Genomic DNA, 17,363 nt, shown 5'->3' on the forward strand with positions numbered 1-17,363 from the left:
GATAGAGAGAAATCATGATTATCCAGAGAAATGAGTAGCAAGCAATTAATGAGCGGTGAGAATTAGTGAGTTGGAAAAGCCAGGTCGAATAGGTACATTTTCAAGCGTGCTTTAAAGGATTGAATGGAGTCAGAGGGACGAACAGTAGCAGGAAGACTATTCCAGAGCTTTGGTGCTACAGAGGCAAAGGCACGATCACCCCTAGTCTTCAGACGGTGCCTGGGCTGGGCCAGAGGTAACTGACCAGATGATCGTAAAGAATAGCCGGGAGTATAGAGACTGAGGAGGTCGGTGAGATAGTCAGGGGCAAGGTTGTTTAGGCATTTGAAAGTAAGCAGCACAACTTTAAAATCAATACGAAATTTAATAGGCAGCCAATGTAAGTCAGAGAGCACTGGAGCAATGGAGGCAAAAATGCCGCTGTATTCTGAACATCAGAATCAGAATCAGAAAGGGTTTTATTGCCAAATGTTGAGCGGGTTTACAACATTAGGAAAATGCTGCGGTGCTTCAGTGCAAACATACTGTTATAAATACTGTTATAAATTAAGCTTAAATAGACATGAAAATAAAAATGAGAATAAGAATTAAAAGTGCTAAGTAGATAGATAGATATATACATGATATATACATGAGTGCAGGTGGTGATCAGTGCCAAACATGGAATGATGCAGTGAACACAGCGTAGGGTCATGTGTTAGTGGTGGGAACAGTCATACGGTTATTGTTCATGTGTCCAACAGCAGAGGGGAAGAAACTGTTCTTATGGCGAGAGGTTCTGGTGCGAATGGACCGGAGCCTCCTGCCTGAGGGGAGCAGGTCAAACAGACTGTGTCCAGGGTGAGAAGGGTCAGCTGAGATCCGAGCTGCACGCCCCAGTGTCCTGGAGGTGTACAGGTCCTGCAGAGATGGGAGGCTGCAGCCAATCACCTTCTCAGCAGAGCGCACAACACGCTGCAGTCTCTGTTTGTCCCTGATAGTGGCTCCAGCGTACCACACGGTGATGAAGGAGGTGCGGATGGACTCGATGATTGCGGTGTAGAATTGCATCATCGTCCGTGTTGGCAGGTTGAATTTCTTCAGCTGCCTCAGGAAGTACATCCTCTGCTGGGCTTTCTTAATGACGGAGGTGATGGTGGGCTCCCACTTCAGGTCCTGGGTGATGGTGGTACCCAGGAAGCGGAATGAGTCCACAGAGGTGATGGGGGTGTCAGTCAGGATGATGGGGGGGAGTGGGGCTGTGTGCTTCCTGAAGTCCACAACAATCTCCACTGTCTTCTGGGCATTCAGCACCAGGTTGTTGTGGCTGCACCAGGACACCAGACGTTCAACCTCCCTCCTGTAGGCAGACTCATCCCCGTCCGAGATGAGTCCAATAACGGTGGTGTCATCTGCAAACTTGATTAGCTTGACAGACTGGTGGGTGGAGGTGCAGCAGTTGGTGTACAGGGAGAAGAGCAGGGGAGAAAGAACACAGCCCTGAGGGGAGCCGGTGCTGATGGTCCGGGAGTCCGAGACATTCTTTCCCAGCCTCACATGCTGCTTCCTGTCCGTCAGGAAGTCAGTGATCCACCGGCAGATGGGATCAGGCACATTCATCTGGGAAAGCTTGCCTCGGAGATGGTCTGGAAGGATGGTATTGAAGGCAGAGCTGAAGTCCACAAACAGGATCCTGGCGTAGGTTCCTGGGGAGTCCAGATGCTGCAGGATGAAGTGTAGGGCCATGTTGATGGCGTCATCTACAGACCTGTTGGCTCTGTATGCAAACTGCAGGGGGTCCAGGAGGGGGGCCGTGAGGGTCTTGAGGTAGGAGAGAACTAGGCGCTCAAAAGACTTCATGACCACAGATGTCAGAGCCACGGGCCTGTAGTCATTTAGTCCAGTGATCCTAGGTTTCTTGGGGACAGGGATTATGGTAGAGGACTTGAAGCAGGCAGGCACATGATATGCCTGCAGTGAGGAGTTGAAAATGCAGAAAACACTGGGGCCAGCTCGTTTGCACAGTGTCTGAGAGTGGCAGGAGACACACCGTCTGGGCCGGGAGCTTTCCGAGCATTCAGACTCCTAAACTGCTTCCTCACACCTTCTTCATGAATATGAAGAGTTGTGGTGGGAGGAGGTGGTGTGAAATCCTCTTTTGTGTGGGGTGAGGAGGGGGGTGTTGCAGGTGAAGTGATTGAAGGTGGTGATGGCTCTATGGAGGGGGGAGAGGTGGGGGAATGAGTGTCCAAAGTGTCTCTATTGTTGGGGTCGTTGGAGGTGTGAAGGCTGCCTGATGGCTCGACAAAACGGCAGTAAAAGTCGTTGAGGGTGTTGGCTAAGAGCAAGTCATCAGTGGAGTGGGGGGTTTTAGGCTTGTAGTTGGTGATATTCCTAAAACCTTTCCACACAGAGGCCGAGTCATTCTCTGAGATCTGCTGCTGCATCTTCTCAGAGTGCTGATGTTTAGCAATGTCCACTTCTTTAGTGAACCTGTACTTGGCCTCTCTGTAGCAGTCCCTGTCTCCGCTTCTGAACTCCTTTCTCTTTTCCAGCCACAGCTTTTTGAGTTTAGGAGTAAACCAGGGTTTGTCATTGTTATAACTCACCCTGGTGTGTGATGGCACAATGCTGTCCTCACAGAAGTGGATATAGGAGGTGACAGTGTCCGTAAACTCGTCCAAGCTGTTAGAAGCAGCCTTCATTGTGTCCCAGTCTGTAGACTCCAAACACGTGCGAAGCTTCTCCACAGCCTCGTTGCTCCAGTTTTTTGGTCCTCACGACAGGTTTGGAGAGCTTCACCTTCTGTCTGTACGCGGGGATTAGGTGGATCATGACGTGGTGAGAAAGTCCGAGTGAAGCGCGGGGCACCGCACGATAGGCCCCCTGATCGTGCTGTAACAGTGGTCTAATGTCCTCTCCTCTCTGGTCGGGCATTTAATATACTGCTTGTATTTGGGAAGCTCATGGCTCAGATTGGCTTTGTTAAAGTCCCCAAGAGCAATAATGAGAGAGTCCGGGAATGTCCGCTCCATGTGCAGTATCTGCTCCGCGAGTGCGCACTGAGCTGCCTGCGCATCCGCATCTGGCGGGATGTTATCATTGGAGGTGAGCGAGTTACAATAATCTAATCTGGAGGTCACAAAGGCATGGATACGTTTTTCAAGGTCTTTGTACGGTATTAAACGTTTGACCTTTGAAATTTGGCGCAATTGGAAGAAGCCAGATTTAACCACAGAGGAAACCTGTTTATCCAGCTTAAATGAACTATCCAGGCAAACACAGATTACTTACAGTGTCTGTAAGAAAGCAAGCAAAGGGACCAAATCGGGCAGCTAGCTGATCTCGTGGACTGTGACTATCAAACACCATAATCTCAGTTTTCTTCTCATTTAAAATGAGAGAATTGGCAGACAGCCACTCTGTGACCTCTTTCAAGCAGTCAAACGATTCAATGAAGCTGGCAGGTCAAAAGATAATTGGAAATAGATTTGAATGTTGTCAGCAGGCCCCCTTATTTAGAGGTAGAGTCATCTCATTTTCCAAATAGCTTCATTGTCTTTAATTTAACTGCTGACCCCCCCCCCCCCCCAAAAAAAAAAAAAAAAAAACTGTGTACAAGCCAAACATCTGGAAAGATACTATGAAGATCACATTGTTTTGATACAATTTTTAAGATGTCTGAGTAAAATATGTAACATATGCACAATAAAAAGAAATAATCACAATGTATTGTGTCAACTCCAACAGATTTCAATAATTATTTTACTCCACAAAAAGAGAGAAACTTAAGATGGAAGAAAACTTTATTGTAGAGTCAGAGTTCAAGTAGTTTCAGGTAGTTCTCTATTCAGTATTACAGCAGGTTTTATGCGAGTAGTTCTACATTTATCCTTATTGCCGAAATGTATTTTCATTTATTAGCAAACAAGTTACTGTGCATTTGTGTGCATGCACATATTTGTAAAGTCTTCACTCCATCACTGGTTTTCTGAAGTTTTTTCCAGCAAAGCGAGCCTTGTCTCCCAAATCCTCTTCAATTCTGTAGTGAGAGAGATTCAAAATTAGTTCTGCTCTTTAATTTAGTAAGAGGTCTTTTCATCACACTTAACATTTGATACAAAATTTACTTTCAATTAACTTTTAAATTTACTGTTGCCATCTTGACTGCAAAAAGCCGTTGTGATGACGATGGGTGGGTCTCACTTTTAAGCTGCATGCTCATTGGCCAGTGAGTGTGCTGGTTCATATCACAAATAACAACCCAAGACAAGTGACTGAATGCATAAACTCAGCAGAAAGATGTTTATAGAGGTCAAAACACTGACTTCTGTAAACACACTAAAGCCATTTTCCCATAGACTTCTATAGGAGCAGAAATATTTTTTGCAACCACAACTAGCGCCACCTGCTGGCCTTAAGATAGAATCCAGGCTTAACCTCCTAGGACCCACATATGTGGACATCATATTTTGGGTTGTCTAGACCAAAATACTACATTTTGCTCTACAAGGGCCTGAAATCCACTTACAAGGACATTATACTGCCACTGTTCTATCAAAATTTAAAGCAAATGTCCTCATATGTGGATCTCATTTTTCTCAGAAACAAAAATCAGGTAAAAACAAATGAAAAACAAACACATAATCCTTTGTTTTTACATTAATCAGGTCCCAAACAACTCAAGTAGCAAAAAGGAATTAAAAATGCATGCCATGAAAGAGTTCGGGTCTCAGGAGGTTAAAGCACTTGTTCATGTTTTACACTTTTTATGCTCATTTCAGAGAAGCATGATAAAACTTGTGAGTTGAGTAAAGCTCACCTGAGAATCTGGTTGTATTTGGCCAAACGCTCAGAGCGGCAAGGAGCTCCGGTCTTGATCTGAGTGTGTCAAAGCATTGTTTATTTTAGCATTTATAATACATGTGTTCAAGTTGTATTATTATAATTAGGATAGACTTTCATTTATATACTGCTTTTCTACTCTTCTCAAAGTGCTTTAAAGTCAGATTTAACCATACATTCATACAGTGCTTTATTCTATACACTGCAAGCACATCATCTATCTAAAATCCACATCCAGTTTAGGAACACTAATCCCCTTCTCACAGATACAATAAGGCATTTGGATTCTAGACAAACAAGTTTCATTTTATGTTCTAAAAAGTCAAACCTTTACATCAAGTATTACCTGTCCGGTGCATAAGCCGACCACCAAATCTGCAATGAAGGCGTCTTCAGTTTCACCAGAGCGATGGCTCACCATCACACCCCAGCCGTTCTGCTGGGCCATCTTACACCTGCGGAGAGCAACGAGATTTTCCTTAAATTCTACATGGATGATGCAATTCCAACAATTCATGATTCTTTTCTCACTCTTTTCACTTTCTTCTTCCCTCCTCTCTTCTTTGCATTTTAAGGTCTACCAATGACGTTATCATTCGATTGCTCTGGTTAGCATTAGCTTGTAGCATCATCAGCACTGTCACCAGATTAAAGCTTAGTTGGGATATTTGGGCAAGACTTTTAGGGTTTCCATGAAAGGAAACATGTTGGGAAGATTTGATTACACTTCCAGTACTTACAGTTACTTATAGTAACCAAGGGCATAAACACATGTATGCTGAAGAGAGAGAGAAACCCATAGAACCAGGTCACGAAAGCCTGTCCTACTTAAACAAAGAAATTATTTTCTATACTTTGCTGTACCGACAAAGTGATCATGATACGTATTTCACGCAAAATGAAGCGAAAAGTTTTTTGTAAAATAACATATAAAGCTGTCCTCAACTCAAGTAACATTACAGTCACGTCACCCACACCTTAAAATCTAATACTTATATAAACATTTGTATGAGTTTCAAAGGTTCACTTACGCCCTCATGGATTCTGTAACTGTGCCAATCTGATTGACTTTAAGCAGCAGACAGTTGCAGGCCTTCTCCTCCACAGCCTTGCTGATGCGATTAGGGTTAGTCACAGTCAGATCATCGCCAACAACCTGGATGTCTGTGCTGCCAGTGAAGTTGGTCCAGGCTGCCCAGTCATCCTGGTCAAATGGATCCTCAATGGACACCACTGGAAGGACAGTTAAACAACATTACTATGACTTGTGATACTTTAAAACCTAATAAGTCCAAGACTTATTAAAAGAAGTCCTACAAGACAAGAAACACCAACAACACAATCTGATTGTTGCACTTCTGCAATTACATTCAATAGAGGAATATTGGAAATGTAGCTTTAAGTTATTAAGTTAATTGATTTTATTGGAATTTTTAAGTAGTAATAAAGAGGCCAACGTCCAGCAACCATTGCTGCTGTATACAAATGGCACATTCAGTCAATGCAAATGTATCAAATCCACATTTAACTGATCATTAGGAAAAAAAACTAATTATTTGAGTTCATCTGAAAACTGTTGTGCTAATTATAGAAGCAAAAACTTTGCTTACTTTAAAATGACTACTTACAACTCGGATTATTTGCAAAAAACAGACAGTTTCGGGATTTTACCTGGATAATCCTTCACGAAGCTCATGTAGAGATCAGCCAACTCGTCGGGTGTGATGTAACGACTCGGGTCATCAGGTGACTTGAAATCCAGGTCATATTTTCCATCCCTGTAGAATTCAGATGCTGCTACATCCATGCCAATCACAACCTCATCTGTGTACCCTGCTTTAGCAATGGCCTCCTTCAGCAACTCCAGAGCTGCAAGGTTAAACATCACATATGAACAAACATGTTCATTATTTGTTACTGAAGGAATATTCTCGTATAACTTGTGTGTAACTTCTTTTACACGACATTATATATTTAATAAGACACAACAGAAATACATCCTTAGCACAAATGTTTACCTTCCTGATTTTCCAGAATATTTGGAGCAAAGCCACCTTCGTCACCCACATTAGTGGCATCCTGGCCATATTTCTTCTTGATGACACTCTTGAGATTGTGGTAAACCTCGGCTCCAATGCGCATGGCTTCTTTGAAGGTGCTAGCCCCGATGGGCAGGATCATGAACTCCTGCATGGCAAGCTTGTTGCCTGCATGAGAGCCGCCGTTGATCACATTGAAGGCCTGATGAATGCAGAGAATGGAAAAATAAGGCATGTTAGAATTATAATAAGAGGTTTACTGAAAGGTCAACTGAATGAAGACAGGCCAGCAAATTTATGCGTGCCATCAGATAAGCAAAGTCTCACCGGCACAGGCAAGATGACCTCTGGGTTTTCTGCGAGGTCAGCAATATGGCGATACAAGGGGACTTCTTTCTCTGCTGCACCAGCTTTGCAAACAGCCAGAGACACACCTAGGATGGCGTTTGCTCCAAACTTGGCTGTTAGTTGTAAATGAACAAAAAAACAAAAACAAAAAAAAACATAATGTATATAATTATTTTAAATGTAATAATATTGCATTAGTAATAAATAAAAAAAATCAGGATGAACCACCTTGATTCGTCTCACATTGAAATAAATGGATCTAATTTGACTGTAAACGCTTAATGACAATCATCTTTAAAGGTGCAATATATATAACATACTCAGTTTTTTTTGTAATTGTTGCTGGGTTCACACCCCGAGTTCCTTTCCCTAGCCCCTAGGACTGCAGGATGCCAGTAGCCAGAGCAGAGGACATCATAAGATGGGTATACTACATTTTAATAAGTGTTGCGGAGCATCTGGTGACATCGGGAGAAGGATGATTTCCAGTTTCTGTGTCGCAGCTATAACACGATGCATGAGGGGAAGAATAAACCTACCATTACTGAATTTTCCTCAGTGGGGGACAATAAAGGATATTTCCATTCTATTCTATGCTCGCTACATAATCCTCCTATCCAGTGGTCATTTGCAAAGGTCTTAAACCGCTGTTGCATTAACCTTTTATGGGCACCTTTCTTTAAACTCGACTGATAACAGGTTAAAATAAAAGGTTCTTTTTAATGTAATTTTGGACTGAGGGGACAAAGACTGCACATTCACTCACTACTCCATCTTAAACACAGCATTTGAAAACCTTTTAGTGTAACTAGAAGAAAACAAAACTGTTCTCATTGGAACAGTTTTGCAATTCTGCTGATTAGATGCTTCATTTGTTTAACATCACCATTAAAGGTATGAGAAATCTGTCATCAAGCAGACATTTATGAAGACTATGCTGTAGTGTACATAATAGTACAGATGCTTCTGTCACTTACATTTGTTCTCTGTGCCATCCAGGTCAATCATCATCTGGTCAATTCTCTCTTGCTCAACCACAGACACATCCTGAGCAGACAGTAAGCTTCACATTAGCATTTCATCATCGATGGAAACCCTTCCAAAGGTTACTTAGCATACATATTAGAAAATGCAGACACTAAATGATCTTACTTGGCCAACAAGTGCAGGAGCAATGGTTGAATTAATGTGCTCTACAGCCTGTGAGACTCCTGTGAAGGACACATTAGAGATTATTTTATCAAAATATTATGGGCAACCCTTGCAATCTCAATATTAAAGCCATAGATTTAGCAGAACGTGCAACTTTTGATTCTAAAATTCATACTTTGACACAAAGAAAGAGATGTTTGCGTAATTAACTCTGTTATTTCCCCATAGTCAGTGTTTTAGCAGCTATTTTAAAATCAACATGCAAATCATCAATACTGAAATGACAGCATGCTTTACAGACAGCCCACCATGCACACTGATCGACTATTAGATGGACACATTTTTATTTTAAATTAGAAGGACAGGCAATGGAAACTCACTAACCCTTTCATATCTGGCAAAGAGAACAAGAGAGAGAGAATGGTGAGTTGTGATAACTCATAGAAAGACAAAAAAGAAATACAAAAAAGAAGTCAATATTTAAAGTATTTTTCTTAAAAAATGAATTATACTTTAAGTAATAAAGCTTCTTTATTAAAAACCAAAAAAAAACCCCAAACATGTTTCAACAATTTCATGAAATTAAATAAAGGAAATATGTACAAACCTTTCCCAAGGTAGCGAGACTTGTCGTTGTCCCTGAGCTCCAAGGCTTCATAGATTCCTGTAGATGCCCCGCTTGGTACAGCGGCCCTAAACAAGCCTGGGAAAGGTACATGCAAACGGAAGCATGACAGAAGAATAAAAAATGTCTAAATAATAATAAAACAAACAAAACAAAACGTGCATAGATAACCACATCATAAGGACAATTTAGGTAATGAACACTATTTTAACTACAAAAAACAAAAACTGGCCCAGAAGGCACATTTAGGCCTACCCTTGTCAGTGTAAAGGTCAACCTCTACCGTGGGGTTTCCACGAGAGTCGAAGATCTCTCTGGCGTGGATCTTAACGATGGACATGGTGCAGGACCTTGAGAAGAAACAGAGCTGCACTTGTTAATATCGGACAAAAAATAAAAGCTGTTGTAAATGTAATAAACATACAACAAAAAATAATATATACGTTTCTATTTGAATTATTAAAACGTGTCTCCCGTACCTCTTTCACTCTCTCCCCTCTGCGAAGCTCTCAAACAAAAATATCCTGACCTAGCTGCAAGCTTAAAAGCGCCAACATGCATGCTAGTATGCTAATTGGATTAGGCCTCCTCATCTGATTAATCACATGGCAGCTGGAAATGGTTGCGTCTGTCACAGCAAGGTTGAGCTTGAGTTATGCAGAAAAACGTGAGGGACTTCAAGGTTTTCATGAAGAGTAACAATGCTATCGTGATTACACTGACTCCTTTTTTGTGCCAATACTACCCACATAGACGTGTTCAGTAATCTTTTCCATTTGCTTAACAGATAAATAAGCCAAAACATAATGAGGATTACTAGAAACTCAGTAAAGAAAAACAGAAAACACCAAAACAACAACAAAACATTAGAGAAACAGCAATTTCTGTTTTAGCTCCCCAATATTATCCAATTCTCTTAGTAGGAACAGAAGCGGCAACTCTGAGAAGTCCTCCGTTCTTGCTGTCTGTGCCTTAGGATAACAGGGTATCTATGCCCACTGATCTGCCACTGCCAGTTATTCCTGATGAGATGGGTTTTTAAGTTGTTTTTTGTGGACTCATCTTCAAATAGCAATATCTAGAGACACACTTAAATCTTTGTAAGTCAAATATCTGCCGCAATGTCTTCAGGAATATGCAATTTCAAAAGTGTAGCAGAATTTCAAAATCATGCTCTGAGGCTTGAAAATTCATTCATTGAAGCATAAAGCATCGATCTAAAGGCTTATCCAGCAGGGTCTGATAAAGACTTCATAATGGATTTGCATTATCTGATTTGCTTAATAAACTGCTCCATGACCTGGATGACTGAGAACCTCTGCAGACTTCATGAAAAATAATGAAGAATAAAGGTGGTCATACCAAATATTGACTTTCAAGCTCATTAGAATTGCACAAAGCCGTTTTTACCTTATGTACCGTGTGTCCAAGCATGCTCCAAATAAATCACTGCAACCATTTTATAGAGAAATATTTTTTAAAAAGCTATAAACACTATATTTGATCTTTTTTGGCAAAGAATATTGATATTTAATTAGCATGAATATATAAATCTTTTACATTTTAACATCTTTTCTTACATGACTTCTATTAATGCAAAATATAATGATTGTAAAGGGACACATACTCAAGGAAATCTGAGGTTAAGCTTAAAAGTTGGCATTGTGGAATTAAAAACTGAGCAAGTAAAGGTGGTTGAATGGGAAGATACAAACCCTCAGTTAAAGATAAACACATAAATGTAAACTAAACGCAGAGTGTATGAATGACTTTTTTTTTTTAATATACGGACCTCGATCGTAGCAGCAGCGCTGCTGATGGGGATGGTTGACAAATATCAGCTAGCTAAACTTTACAGAGAAAACGAACTATTAAACAAAACCTACCAGAACGGCCAATTACATTAATTAACCGTGGCCCAGAAATAATTACCTTGACAACAGATGCAGAAAACTTTGAGTCTGTGGGAGAGCAAGAGAAAAACTACCGGGTACAGTGGGAGCGAGAAGAGACGAAGAAGAAGAATAGCGCCTATGTGCGTGCTGCTGCCCCTACAGTTTCCAATGTGAACTACAACCCCATCAGCTTCTACAGTAGCCTGTGTAAATCTTGTAGGTAAAAATGTCTGTGTTGCAGACTTTTAACAGGAACCATTCTATCTATCTGGACTGAAAATCAGTTGCAACAAGTTTTATGGAGCAATGAATCCAAATTTGAAATTTTCAGTCTAAATTGTTGTCAAATTGTTATCATTGTTGTTGTTTTTAAATGTAATTTCTGGTTAAAGAAGTCAATTCATCATTTGTTATGGTAAGCAATATAATAGATCTGTAAATTTTAAACAACATAATTCCATAATTTAAGTGCCATTTCTTGCATTTGCGCCACCCGACTTTTGGATACAAACGCATACAAACTGCTTGTATCAGTGTGTCTGAATGGGTGAATGAGGCGTATTGTTTGAGTTCTCTATCAGGGTAGAAAAGTTCTATATAAGAACCAGTCCATTTACCATTTACTGTTTGCATATAGTTGCAATTTAAACAGGCTTTTATATATTTTAAAAAAATACATGTTTCTTTAAAATGTTACAAAATGATGTGATCTAAAAAATATTATTATCACACTTATCGATGAGTGACAAAATAAAGGAAAAATCTAAACCTTTGACCCTAAAAAAGGGATGTGGCAGTTTGTTCATGCAGTAGGACACATTTTTCTGGGATGCTTGGGTCCAGTTCTCTGCTTTGACAGAAGAGTAACTGCAAATCAAAACAAGATTCTGAGAGTAAGCTGCTTTATCCTGTCATGTAATGAATCTACCCTGATGGGAGTGGCCTTTTTGTGCAAAGCTGTTATGCACTCATCTGTATTTCATACGATCCCACTTAGTGATCTGTTTTTGTTGTTATTTCAGACTCTCCCCAAATCTGATCAAATGATGGGTTACTTATTCGTTCATCTTCTTTTGTGTAATGACACTTTTGCGCATCACGCCCTTGATGCCGCACCCTCAGGCTTTCATATCAAGTTTCATTTAAGCACTTTTGGCTCTGCTGTTCTTACCTAGCACTCATAATCTTGTGATCGGAAAACATAACATGTGGGATCTTACACTAGTAAATTTGTCATGTTTCCTGTTCCCTTTTTGACAAAACAATCTGCATTTTCTTTATAAGATTTCACAATACTTGATAATGGCAGTCAGTTTTTTGTTTTTAAAGACGGACAGGAAACGCTGGCAAAGACAGCAGAGGAATGGCATGTGGCAAAGGCCCAGCTGGCTGGCTGGCTGGGACTTGAACTGGGGTCTTAGCTGTTTTTGCATCCTAATCCAGTTAGACTCTAGGTTTCCCCTAGCAGCTTTTCTTTTTGTACATCTACAGTGGGGCAAAAAAGTATTTAGTCAGCCACCGATTGTGCAAGTTCCCCCACTTAAAATGATGACAGAGGTCAGTAATTTGCACCAGAGGTACACTTCAACTGTGAGAGACAGAATGTGAAAAAAAAATCCATGAATCCACATGGTAGGATTTGTAAAGAATTTATTCGTAAATCAGGGTGGAAAATAAGTATTTGGTCAATAACAAAAATACAACTCAATACTTTGTAACATAACCTTTGTTGGCAATAACAGAGGTCAAACATTTACTATAGGTCTTTACCAGGTTTGCACACACAGTAGCTGGTATTTTGGCCCATTCCTCCATGCAGATCTTCTCGAGAGCAGTGATGTTTTGGGGCTGTCGCCGAGCAACACGGACTTTCAACTCCCACCACAGATTTTCTATGGGGTTGAGGTCTGGAGACTGGCTAGGCCACTCCAGGACTTTCAAATGCTTCTTACGGAGCCACTCCTTTGTTGCCCGGGCGGTGTGTTTTGGATCATTGTCATGTTGGAAGACCCAGCCTCGTTTCATCTTCAAAGTTCTCACTGATGGAAGGAGGTTTTGGCTCAAAATCTCACGATACATGGCCCCATTCATTCTGTCCTTAACACGGATCAGTCGTCCTGTCCCCTTGGCAGAAAAACAGCCCCATAGCATGATGTTTCCACCCCCATGCTTCACAGTAGGTATGGTGTTCTTGGGATGCAACTCCGTATTCTTCTTCCTCCAAACACGACGAGTTGACTTTATACCAAAAAGTTCTACTTTGGTTTCATCTGACCACATGACATTCTCCCAATCCTCTGCCGTATCAACCATGTGCTCTCTGGCAAACTTCAGACGGGCCTGGACATGCACTGGCTTCAGCAGCGGAACACGTCTGGCACTGCGGGATTTGATTCCCTGCCGTTGTAGTGTGTTACTGATGGTGACCTTTGTTACTTTGGTCCCAGCTCTCTGCAGGTCATTCACCAGGTCCCCCCGTGTGGTTCTGGGATCTTTGCTCACCGTTCTCATGATCATTTTGACCCCACGGGATGAGATCTTGTGTGGAGCCCCAGATCGAGGGAGATTATCAGTGGTCTTGTATGTCTTCCATTTTCTGATGATTGCTCCCACAGTTGATTTTTTCACACCAAGCTGCTTGCCTATTGTAGATTCACTCTTCCCAGTCTGGTGCAGGTCTACAATACTTTTCCTGGTGTCCTTCGAAAGCTCTTTGGTCTTGGCCATGGCGGAGTTTGGAGTCTGACTGTTTGAGGCTGTGGACAGGTGTCTTTTATACAGATGATGAGTTCAAACAGGTGCCATTCATACAGGTAACGAGTGGGGGACAGAAAAGCTTCTTACAGAAGACGTTACAGGTCTGTGAGAGCCAGAGATTTTCCTTGTTTGAGGTGACCAAATACTTATTTTCCACCCTGATTTACGAATAAATTCTTTACAAATCCTACCATGTGGATTCATGGATTTTTTTTCACATTCTGTCTCTCACAGTTGAAGTGTACCTCTGGTGCAAATTACTGACCTCTGTCATCATTTTAAGTGGGGGAACTTGCACAATCGGTGGCTGACTAAATACTTTTTTGCCCCACTGTAAATTGACCCTGCCTTCTGAGATTTTTAAATCTATCCCAGCTTCTTCTTCTTCTTTATTGCACCATCACCAGCAAACAAGAACAACCGTATGCTACATTTGAAAAAATGAAATGTGGAATGACGAATATCATCTTTATCAGCTGGTAATCTTAATCTTTCTTGTGCCAGTATGTTTCTAGTATGTTTTTTAAATGCTTTCTCAGTGATTTAAAAGGAATATATATATATATATATATATATATATATATATATATATATATATATATATATATATATATATATATATTACAAAATGTAATAAGTGATTTAACACAAAAAACCCCCCAAACGTTTATACTTTTAGTCCTTACTGTAGAGCATCGTATTTTTATATTTGTTCATTATATTGTCTCCACCATCCTTGTTTGGATCAGGGTGGCATGGTGTGTGATATATCACGTGGTCAGTGAGGCACTTTCTTTTGCAGACAGAATTACTGAGGATGCTTAAGGTCTCTATCCACTTTGATACCTCAAGACACATGGCAGCCAGGGACAGTAGCTTTTGTCTTCAACTTTTTCTGTCTTCAACCTTCTTATATATATTCTTTGGGTTTTTAGCCTTTATTGCAACAGGATAGCTGTTGGAAGAAATTCCAGGGGTGCCTCATACTGGGTGCTGGTTTACTCAACCCAGTGAGCTAAACCAGCATTCAGTCTTTTGGCTTTATTTCTTCTTCTTTTTTAAACCCTTATAGTAAGTTGCAGATCACAATGTTCCTTTTACAATATAATAAAACTGAGAATTACTGGTGTTTTATACAATATACCCTTACATTCCAGGTTTCAATCCAAGATAACAAGTGTCACTGTTCTGGTGCAGAAGAAAGTGCTTGCATAAAGTCTTGACACAACCCCAGCAACATCTTTTGGATAAACTGGAACACCAGCATGCTCCTAAACATCAGTATTCAACCTCATACTCCTTGTTTGGCTGCATGTCAGCCAAATTCCCAAGTCTTGTAGAAAGCCCCCCAGATAAGTGTAGGCTGAGGGAGGAAGATACTGCAGCCCATAGGTCTGTGATCAGTCAGTCAGAATTTTGGTATTTAATGTTGAACTTGAGTAACTAACATCAGTGTTAACCAGAGATGGGCAGTTACTGTAATCTGATTACTTTTTTCAAGTAACAAGTAAAGTAAGGGATTACTATTGCAAAAAATGGTAATTAGATTACCGTTACTTTCCCGTAGGAACGCTGCGTTACTGCGTTACTAAAACCGTGATTTTTTTGCCAGAATGTCTCATGACAGTGACATAAGCAAGTGCGACATTTGTGACAACAGCTGTGTGCAGATCAACAATGGATAGGGTATGAGCGTGCAGCGTTTAAAGCGTGGAAGTACTGGCCTTACTTTGAGTTTGATTCCATAAAAAGTGACAAAAACATTAGCGTCCGTTGTGCGTGGGAAGAAAACTTCTTTTTACAACGAAAAAAAACCCCTAAACAAGCTCCGAGTGCGCAACGACGTAACGGGAAATTCACAGAGAAACTTGCACACCTCCACCTACCCCACTCCTGCTTTACAGGTGAAAATAGAGCAACAGGACCGCTAGTCTTTGATTTTATTTATTTTCTGCTGTGTTTTACTTGCATCTCTTTGAAAGAGTGTAAACACAAAAAATAATTTATTTTATGTGCTGGAATGTGCAGAAAATAGGTTTAAATGTTAAACTAATTTCTTCCAGTCAGAGAATGTTGCATATAATTTAATTTTTGGTTGATGCATAAAGTTAAAAGATTAAAACTGATAAAACAAGTTTAAAAAAAAAAAACTTTTCCATTTGATTACATTTTGTATGATGGATTATGCAGAAAAAGTAGAATTGGGCTGAAAGATCTATCGCTTTATCACCTATTCAGGTTGTAAATCGTGTTTTTAAAAAGTAACTAAGTAACTAAGTAATTAATTACTTTTGAAAATAAGTAATCAGTAAAGTAACGGGATTACTTTTTTGGGGAAGTAATCTAATTACTGAATACTTTTTCGAGTAACTTGACCAACACTGGTGTTAACTCACAGCTCTGTCAATATGGACCTCCGTTAACATGCATAGGCTTTCATAGAGGAAGTATGGGGAATGGTTTTTGTATTGTGTGCTGTGCAGTTAATTTTGCAATTGACAACTACAGCGAACCTCAGGTGTAAAACTTAGCAACAGAAGGAAACCTTTAATATTTCAGGGGAAAAAAACCCAGACAAAACTGAAACACAATCACACGTTTTTTCATAAAATGTTTAAATGAAGCTGTAAGTGAATTTAATCACATACACTACATGGACAAAAATGGAAACCCATGCCATGAAGGTCCCGGTGCACAGTTTTTGTGCTGATGTTAATGCTGTAGGAAGTTTCAAGCACGGCTGTTATTGTGTCAGCAGACCGATGACAACTTTTCAATTCAATTCAATTCAATTTTATTTCTATAGCGCCAAATCACAACAACAGTCGCCTCAAGGCACTTTATATTGTATTGTATATGGTAAACCCTACAATAATACATACAGAGAAAAGCCCAACAATCATATGACCCCCTATGAGCAAGCACTTTGGCGACAGTGGGAAGGAAAAACTCCCTTTTAACAGGAAGAAACCTCAGGCAGAACCAGGCTCAGGGAGGGGCGGGGCCATCTGCTGGGACCGGTTGGGGTGAGAGAAGGAAGACAGGATAAAGACATGCTGTGGAAGAGAGACAGAGATTAATAACAAGTATGATTCAGCAGAGAGGTCTATTAACACATGTTTAGTCAGAAAGGTGACTGAAGAAGAAAAACTCAATGCATCATGGGAGTCCCCCGGCAGCCTACATCTATTGCAGCATAACTAAGGGAGGATTCAGGATCACCTGGTCCAGCCCTAACTATATGCTTTAGCAAAAAGGAAAGTTTTAAGCCTGATCTTATAAGTAGAGCTAGTGTCTGTCTCCCGAATCCAAACTGGAAGCTGGTTCCACAGAAGAGGGGCCTGAAAACTGAAGACTCTCCCTCCCATTCTACTTTTAAATACTCTAAGAACAACAAGTAGGCCTGCAGTGCGAGAGTGAATGGGGCGATATGGTAGTATAAGGCCATTAAGATAAGATGGGGCCTGATTATTTAAGACTTGAGGAGCAGGATTTTGAATTCAATTCTGGATTTAACAGGGAGCCAATGAAAGGAAGTCAATACAGGAGAAATCTCTCTCTTTCTTGCACTCTTGCTGCAGCATTTTGGATTAACTGAAGGCTTTTCAGGGAGTTTTTAGGACATCCTGATAATAATGAATTACAGTAGTCCAGCCTGGAAGTAATGAATGGATGAACTAGTTTTTCAGCATCACTCTGAGACTGGATATTTCTAATTTTAGA

At 40.6% G+C, this 17,363-nt stretch overlaps 1 protein-coding gene across 2 annotated transcripts; it reads right to left on the bottom strand.

The window, feature by feature from the left end:
* Positions 1-3,769: 3,769 nt before the first annotated feature.
* On the bottom strand, positions 3,770-11,013 carry LOC146668989 (alpha-enolase-like). Of its 2 annotated transcripts, XM_085405401.1 has the most exons (13): positions 10,921-10,968; positions 9,468-9,616; positions 9,244-9,338; positions 8,971-9,066; positions 8,364-8,422; positions 8,189-8,258; positions 7,191-7,324; positions 6,843-7,065; positions 6,496-6,693; positions 5,856-6,057; positions 5,171-5,279; positions 4,802-4,860; positions 3,770-4,021 (listed from the first exon to the last, which is right to left on the bottom strand). In XM_085405401.1, exons 3-13 carry the CDS (start codon positions 9,326-9,328, stop codon positions 3,952-3,954), a joined length of 1,305 nt encoding a protein of 434 aa, XP_085261527.1. In that variant the 5' UTR covers positions 9,329-9,338; positions 9,468-9,616; positions 10,921-10,968; the 3' UTR covers positions 3,770-3,951. The 2 variants fall into 2 exon arrangements, with proteins under 2 accessions (XP_085261527.1, XP_085261526.1); XM_085405400.1 differs by lacking the exon at positions 9,468-9,616 and having other exon boundaries at positions 10,921-11,013.
* Between the last annotated feature and the right edge of the window lie 6,350 nt (positions 11,014-17,363).

This window comes from Rhamphochromis longiceps, linkage group LG5 (assembly GCF_057381845.1).
Source record: "Rhamphochromis longiceps isolate RC_006_pf linkage group LG5, R_longiceps_female_GT1.1, whole genome shotgun sequence".
NCBI lineage: Eukaryota > Metazoa > Chordata > Actinopteri > Cichliformes > Cichlidae > Rhamphochromis > Rhamphochromis longiceps.

What these genes read in the sequence shown, in the direction of transcription:
- LOC146668989 (XM_085405400.1), bottom strand. Translation starts at nt 9,328, where the DNA reads ATGTCCATCGTTAAGATCCACGCCAGAGAGATCTTCGACTCTCGTGGA. An exon ending in GTTACAGAATCCATGAGGGC is followed by an intron (nt 5,280 to 5,855) that starts GTAAGTGAACCT and finishes TGCTCTCCGCAG; the next exon opens with GTGTAAGATGGCCCAGCAGA. An exon ending in TCGGCTTATGCACCGGACAG is followed by an intron (nt 4,861 to 5,170) that starts GTAATACTTGAT and finishes TGACACACTCAG; the next exon opens with ATCAAGACCGGAGCTCCTTG.